Source organism: Tyto alba, unplaced genomic scaffold, assembly GCF_018691265.1.
Source record: "Tyto alba isolate M040663 unplaced genomic scaffold, T.alba_DEE_v4.0 Super-Scaffold_23, whole genome shotgun sequence".
Taxonomy (NCBI): Eukaryota; Metazoa; Chordata; class Aves; order Strigiformes; family Tytonidae; genus Tyto; species Tyto alba.
The window spans coordinates 30,196,569-30,204,332 of NW_024881297.1; the positions used below are offsets into that span (position 1 = coordinate 30,196,569).

At 51.0% G+C, this 7,764-nt stretch overlaps 1 protein-coding gene across 1 annotated transcript; it reads left to right on the forward strand.

Moving 5' to 3' along the window:
• The first annotated feature begins 484 nt into the window (after nucleotides 1–484).
• LOC104365552 (keratin, type II cytoskeletal 6A) lies at nucleotides 485–7,764 on the forward strand. The gene is made up of 9 exons (XM_032997474.2): nucleotides 485–1,229; nucleotides 1,839–2,053; nucleotides 3,793–3,853; nucleotides 4,348–4,443; nucleotides 4,735–4,899; nucleotides 5,441–5,566; nucleotides 6,041–6,261; nucleotides 6,629–6,663; nucleotides 6,786–7,764. Exons 1-9 carry the CDS (start codon nucleotides 639–641, stop codon nucleotides 7,073–7,075), a joined length of 1,800 nt encoding a protein of 599 aa, XP_032853365.2. The 5' UTR covers nucleotides 485–638; the 3' UTR covers nucleotides 7,076–7,764.

The following is a 7,764-nucleotide window of genomic DNA, read 5'->3' on the forward strand; positions in this document are numbered from 1 at the left end:
CGAAAGAAACCAGAAGAGCTGTGCTGATAAGTAAAACCACCTTCAGCCCCAGCTTTCCCAAGCCAACAACAGGACACAGATGTCCTGTCCCAGAGCTGGCAGCCTTTGAAAAGCCTCTATTTATGCTGCCCTGTTTGCTGTGCAATGTGCTAAACCCTACATTTCACCTTGCAAAAGCTTCGGTGCAAGGAACCTTGCTCAAGCGAGTGAGCCCTTGGCTCGCCCAAGGGAAACCAGCTCCCAGGGTCTTGGGAGAATCGTGTTGCATCCTGCCCCTGAGCACAGACCTCAGCAAGCCGTCCCATTCAATTCTAATTTCATGACTCAGAGCGGCAGGCTTCGGTAGAGGGGGGAGCTCCCTCACTCCGTTACTTTCTTGCCTGCAAACAATGCATTTTTCAGCGCCTCGCCGTAGCCTAGGTGTGTTTGACAAGGCAAGTTGCTGCAAGGCACGTCAAGTTCTGAATTCCCGTGCCAAGTTTTCCAAGCAGATAAAAGAGGAGGCTCCCAAGCTCTCCCATCACAGGGGTGTCTGTCTCCGTTGCCCTCTGCTCTCTTCCTGCTGCGCAGCTTTTATTCACCAGCCTTTTTTTTTTTCCCCTCTCCTGCTCTTTGCGTTTCCAATTGAACAAGCCACCATGAGTCGGATCTCTTTCAGATCATCTACTGGAGGGGGCATGAGGGGATTTAGCTCAGGCTCTGCTATCGTAGGAGGTGGTGGTGGTGGTGGTACCAGAAGCAGTTTTAGCTCCGTCTCTGTCTCCAGAGTTGGAGGAGGAAGAGCCGGAGGTGGAGGAGGCTTTGGAGCTGGTGGTGGCTTCGGCAGCAGAAGTCTCTATAACCTAGGTGGAAGCAAAAGAATTTCCTACAGCTCAGTCGGTGGAGGTCTACGGAGTGGAGCCGGTGGTGGATACGGCTTTGGTGGAGGAGCTGGCTTTGGTCTTGGCTATGGTGGTGGAGCAGGCGCTGGTTTTGGCTTAGGAGGAGCTGGTGGTGGTGGCGGCTATGGGCTGGGCAGTGGATTTGGGCTGGGAGGTCCCGGATTTGGTGGTCGAGGTGGCCCCGGGTTCCCTGTTTGCCCACCTGGTGGCATCCACGAAGTGACCGTCAACCAGAGCCTCCTGGCACCCCTCAAGCTGGACATCGACCCAGAAATCCAGAAGGTGCGAACACAGGAGCGGGAGCAGATCAAGACCCTCAACAACAAATTTGCCTCCTTCATCGACAAGGTGAGAGTTTGGTCTTAAACATCAAGCCATGCGTATTATCAGTTGCCTTGGGAAAAAAAAAAAAGAAAACCAGGAAGAAACTTTCTTTGGATTTAGGGACTTGCCTGAACTGATCCCAGCCAACAAACAGCGTGCGTTTGGCTGAAAACTAAGAACTGTCTTAAGTTTACTGTTTACAAGGATGAGTTTTTCAGTGCCTTATTTTATTGAAAAAACAAATACCCCTCCTCCCTGTAAAAAACATCCCAAGGGTTGGATGGATCTTCTACCGATTGTAAAATGGCAGAGCTCTACACAGCTCAATGGGATAACACCAGTTTAAACCAGTCAGGTGGGTTAAGCATCTAGTGGGGGGAGAAACACCTAGAGCTGTTTGGCCTGCTTAATAGCTCTTGAAAAATCTTGTTAAACACCTGGTTTTGATACTTTCGAGAATCCGGTGCCCTAAATTAGGAGGATCTTAATAATTTCCCCCCAGCTGTTCCAGCATCTCTTGACCCTTTTTTTTTTTCTGTGTTGAATGATTCCCCCTTTTCCTGGTGGCAGGTTTTTTTGTGCATTGTTCACCTGGGCTTCAGCATGTGCCTGTTTTTTTTTTTTTTTCCCCAGGTGCGCTTTTTGGAGCAGCAGAACAAAGTGCTGGAGACCAAATGGAGCCTCCTCCAAGAGCAAGGTCACACAGTCACCAGGAAGTCCCTTGAACCCCTTTTTGAAACCTATATCAACAACCTCAGACGGCAGCTAGACAGTCTTATGGGAGAGAGGGGCCGGTTGGACTCTGAGCTGAGGAACATGCAGGACATGGTGGAAGACTTTAAGAACAAGTAAGATCCTGAGCTCTGTAGCCTAAATGATTAACAAATGGGAAAATCAAGGTGGGCCATTCGTGCTTGCTGGTGCACACCTTCTGTTTGCACTGGGTTCCTCTTCCAGTTTGCGAAATGAACATATAAAAGCAAAACTTGGTCTTAGAAATACCTCTAGCTATGCCAGATTTCCTATGTGCAGGATCAGAGTTTAGCACAGAATTCATGCACCCACGGGAAGCTGCTCCAGTGTAACGGAGGTCACGGTCTGATCCTCTGAGACTCCTAAAATAATAGACCTGGAGACAGAAAAACTCATAACTCATGACTAGAATGGGCATGAAAAACGGAACGAAAAGTAGCCATAAACTGCCGGCTCCAAAATCTCCCGTTTCTTTTTTTGCAAAGGAAGTCCCAGCCTTTCCAGAGGTGACCTGCGTGCACTCAGCCTTGCTCAGCTCCGACCATGTGAAAGATGCTCAGCTCTTTTCTCTGACTGTTGTCAAAGAAAACGATTTCCCTGGGGAGACAATTAATCCCATCCTGAGATAAGGTGTCCGGTGGAGGTGTGATGAATCATTTTAAGGACATGCCAGTTGGCATCTGCTGATTATAAGGGAGATTTAGGTGTTTTTTTTTTTTAGGTGAGGCCATTCATTTTTAGTTGGCTGTAGTCTGGCAAGAACAATCTCTCCCTTATTCAACCAGAGCTGGCCAATCTGGTGAGAAAAACACCCCAGAGGCCTGAAATATGTTTATATTAGATAGTTAAGCATGTGAAGAGACAGATTTTGAGGAGGGGACTAGGAGACAGTAATTAGAATTGACAGGAGGGACTGACAGAGCTTCTGGTGTGTTGTACTTGGGTGTATTTCAGGTCTTGATACGTATTATAGGCTTTTAGAAATACTGATCAGGACAAAAATGACAAATTATTTTGTCTGGATTTTGGAGCGACTGCCTGGGAAAGAGAACGCATTTTATTTCGGGTCTAGAATTGGTTCCCAGTCCACTGGCTAAATTCTACATCTTCCCATGTACACTCAGAGATCCATCTGCAGGGATATCTCTGCCAATATTAGTTAGAGGACTGGCATGAACCTGCCTTTAAAATCCAGATCTTTGCCTCAAGAGCCTACATGTTTTGTCTACTTTCTAGCTAAGCCCTGCCCTGATTATCTGATGAGACGATGTTGCTCAGAGCCATAAAAAGTTCCACAGAAACACAGTCTGAGGCATAATGATCTGTTCTTGCACAACCGTGGCTGAAGAATCACAGACTTTTTTTTTTTTTTTTTAATTAAATGCTGCAGTGGATTATTCAGAGCCATTAACTTTATTATAATATCAAATATCAAATTTTTACATTATTATATATTTGTAGGCATTGAAATGCAGCTTTGCTGAAAGCTTTTTGCATAACTTTGCTTTGGGCAAAGGTCACCAAGAATGCCTGCTCCTGCTTCCTACCGAAACGGGCTCTGATCCTGCACACATTTATGTATGAGCTTGACTTTAAGGGCAGAGATTAAAATCTATTAATTTTAGCTGGGACTACTCACACCATGGAGTCTTGCCGGTTCAGAGTCAGTAATCATTTGCTTTGCATCTGTTCTGGACTGCAAATAGGTGGGAGTAAGGAATATATCCGTAAGCCACAACTAAGGATTTGGGACTGGAGCGGTCCCATCTCTGCTTCCCTTGCTGGCTCTGCTCTTCTTTTTCATTCAAACCCTCTCACTCTTTTTTTCTAATAGATATGAAGATGAGATCAACCGGCGCACTGGTGCAGAGAACGAATTTGTGGTCCTCAAGAAGGTGAGTGAACTGGGAGTTATGGGATGGACAATGAAATGACCTTCGCATGCACAGAATTCAAGCAAAGCTGGTGGGAGCTGGGGTCCTCCAGCCTCGCTGTTGGATCAGGCTGCGATGTTGGTACATCGAGGAGCAAGGTCTGGGTCCTCCTGAGGCCAGGAATGGCATGACATTCTCCATGCCGACGGAGCCGCCCTGTTTTCTGAAGATAGCTCATCTGGTTGCAGTTGCAAACCATCTGGCCTTTTGTGGGTCAGTTCAACTTTCTCTGGTCACATCACCGTGAGTCAGAGCTTTGCCTTCTGCCCAAGAACTTGGTTCTGGCTCACAGTAAATGCCCAACATTACCTTAAAAAAGAAATACCTTGATCACAGCAATATAAAAACAAGCCTAAAGAATAACAGACCTGGAAGCAGAGAGATGGACCCACTGGTGTCCTGAAACCCCTCTGGCTTGTGGTTCCATCATAAGTCTTTGATCTTCTTTTCTTTAGGATGTGGATGGCGCTTATATGAACAAGGTCGAGCTGCAGGCCAAGGCAGATGCGCTGGCAGACGAAATTAACTTCCTGAGAGCTCTTTACGAAGCGGTAAGCAGTGAGACCCCCGCGATGGCATCCTCCACAGCTCCCTGCTGTACCGCTCGCCATACCCCGGAGCTCTGGCCGCCATGCTCAGTGCTGTACGGCAGAAAAAGAGAAGGTGGTCACTGCCTTTTTGAAATTATAATGCAGGCATGAGATAGGAAAGGGGAGATAGTTAGAGACAGAGCAGGGGGAAATGAAAGAAGATGGCTCAGCGGAGAGGGCTCCCAGGCCACCTCTCGTCTGCATGGTTTCCACCCCAGATACCAGACCATTAAGTTTTTGCATCTTCTGCAGGAATTGTCTCAGATGCAGCAGCAAGTATCGGACACCTCCGTGGTCCTGTCCATGGACAACAACCGGAACCTGGACCTCAACAGCATCATCGCGGAGGTCAAAGCGCAGTACGAGGACATCGCCAACCGGAGCCGGGCAGAGGCCGAGGCTTGGTACCAAAACAAGGTGGGTAACCAGAGTGCCAGCCTGATTTCTGTGATTCACGTGGCATCAGACTAGCTGATGGGAGGCAGGACTAACGGAGGAAGGATCAGGGCATTACACTGGAGATTAATTTGTTTTCTTTGTGTGTTGCAACAGGCTTTTGCATACAGATCCCCAGTGTTCGCTTGTGGACCACTGTCCTTGACCAGCCTTATATTCCTTGTGGCGAAACCAAGGGACAAGTTGCTTAAATGCCTTGACCCTGGGCTCACAAGGAGTCACTGGTAGATTTGGCCTTAGACACAGAGCACTCTTCTTTCCTTTCCAGGTTCTTAAAGCAGGTGATAACCCGTAGGTGCTCCATGCAATGCAATAGCTGCTGCTTCAGCCTATACTGATAACTAAGGGCAAACACTGTTATTCCACAGGCAGGTTGCTCAGAGGAATGTTGTCCCGCACCCTTAACCTGCATCCAGACCTGCATGTTGTGCCTTGAAGTCCCCTCACCCTTCCCTGATCCCCGTGGTGCCTAACCAGTGCTCTCCTCCTCCCTACCTACCAGTACGAGGAACTCCAGGTCTCTGCTGGGCGACACGGTGACGACCTGCGTAACACCAAGATCGAAATTTCAGAGATCAACCGGATGGTCCAGAGGCTGCGGAACGAGATCGAGAGCGTGAAGAAACAGGTAGAAGGGGGATGGTCCTGCAGATCAACTGCTGCATGGTGGAGGGCAGGCAGGAGGTGGTGGTGCCCAGGCGGAGCAGAAAGAGCCCGCTCCTGGGACTGGGCCAGGGCTGGAAGGCCAGGCTTTTCCCCCTGCATTAAGGAGGGCAGGGCCACCTCTGTCTTTGCCCACCACAGTAGGTCCCTCAGTGCAAAGGTGTGCTGTGGCAGCCGCTTTCTTGCTGGGGAAGCAAACTGTGAGCTACTAAGATACCCCAGCAAAGGTGTGTAGCAAAGCAGAGATGTAGATGTCTCTCCTTTTCTTGGGGAACGGGTGAATGGTCCCAAGAATTTATGACACCTTCCTAATGGCCTCCAGGAGCACTCCGTGCTACCCTGGGAGCCACCAGCCAGTATCTACAATACCATAGCAATACTCAGGAGAGCAATTTGGGGTAGCCCAAGTTAACCAAATACCTGTTTTCCTTTCTTTCAGTGTGCCAATCTCCAGGCAGCCATCGCTGAGGCAGAGGAGCGTGGGGAGCTGGCTCTCAAGGACGCCAAGGCCAAGCTGGCCGAGCTGGAGGATGCTCTGCAGAAAGCCAAGGCTGACCTGGCCCGGCAGCTCCGCGAGTACCAGGAGCTCATGAACGTCAAGCTGGCCCTGGACATCGAGATCGCGACCTACAGGAAGCTGCTGGAGGGCGAGGAGAGCAGGTGAGGATGATCCCATGGACCTGCTGTGTGCTGCTCTCCAGAACGGGGCACATCTCCTTGGGCTCAAAGAGACGGCTCACCCCACAGGGCTGGAGCACCAAGTGATGTAAACCAAGGGCAGTGAGGGGGATTTTTTAAAATTGTGAGATCTGTTGGAAAAGATTAGTTTCTGCAGCTCTTGGCACCTGATGCGCTAATAAAAAGGAGCACTGCCACCTTTGCCACCTTTCACCTGTGATACAGGCATGCCCCACCAGAGGACAGGCCCCGATGAAAGCCACAGAAGTCTAATTAGATGGTCTCAGTGGCTAACGTTATAGCTCGTCTGCGCTTCGGCATTATTGCTTACTTTCCCCTTTCCCCACAGGCTTGCTGGAGAGGGCGTCGGAGCTGTGAGCGTCTGTAAGTATCTCCCCCCCTTCCACCTTCCACCCCTGCTCGCTCCGCCGGGGCGACGGTGCAGGACCCCCACCCTGGGGAGGGGGCAGGACCCTAAAGCGGGGCTGTGCCGTGTCTCCCTGCAGCCGTGGTCAGCAGCTCGAGCGGGATGGGCTACGGCGGCGGCGGCAGCTGCCTGGGCGTGGGCTCAGGTCTCGGCGTGGGCTCAGGTCTCGGCGTGGGAGGCGGCGGCGGCGGCTACAGCATGAGCAGCGGCGGCGGCTTCGGAGGCGGGAGCGGCGGGTTCGGCGGGGGGCTCAGCTACGGCGGAGGCAGCACCTTCAGCTCCGGGAGCAGCCGAGGTGTCAGCTCCAGCACGGGAGGCAGCGTGAGGATCGTTTCCAAGACCACCACTAGCAAAAAGACCATCAGATAAGGATGGCGAGCACGGGGGCCCCCCGCGCGGACGACAGCGTGTTCCCTGCCTTCCGAAAGCGAGCGCTGCCCTACGACTCAAAGGTGTAAATAGCTGCGCTAGAGCCTCTCCTTCCTCCATCCTTCACCCTCCACTTTCGGGGCAGCGGGGGGAGACCAGGACCCCACCGTGAGAATCTGGAGCACCTTTGGCTAAAGCATAGGTTGTAACGGGTCGCCGGCAGGGCTTTGGAGAGCCGGCGTGGGCCCCGGCGGTGGCCCCCTTTCAGCAGAGTCCTTGTTCTTCCCTGGCTCTGCCCCTGCAGTCACGCATTGAAAGCGAAGTGGAAGCACTTTGCTGAACAGGGGCAGCCGCGCTCGGCCACGCACATTCGTTTCGTTCGTCCTAAGCCAAGGGTGACGGCCTTGTGAAACCACAGTCCTGGGTCCTCAGCAATGAAGAGAGCTCCAGGACACTCTAGAAGCCTCTGTCCACACCACGTGTTACAACCTCCAAACGTTTTGTCTGCAACTAAAGATTTTTTTCCAGCCCCTTCTCTTTTCTCAGGCACTTGTGGGAAAGGTTATTGCTTTCTGTGTATATGAATTGCCACACTGATTTCTAACTCCTCGCCCTCATGGCTACAGCCTCTTCACTTCCAGGCCTACCATACTGTATGGTTCAATAAAGAGCATTTGTCATTTTTAAAA

Coding starts and splice junctions, on each gene's coding strand:
- LOC104365552 (XM_032997474.2), top strand. CDS start 639: ATGAGTCGGATCTCTTTCAGATCATCTACTGGAGGGGGCATGAGGGGA. Junction 2,054..3,792: donor GTGGAAGACTTTAAGAACAA/GTAAGATCCTGA, acceptor TTTTTCTAATAG/ATATGAAGATGAGATCAACC. Junction 4,444..4,734: donor TGAGAGCTCTTTACGAAGCG/GTAAGCAGTGAG, acceptor CATCTTCTGCAG/GAATTGTCTCAGATGCAGCA.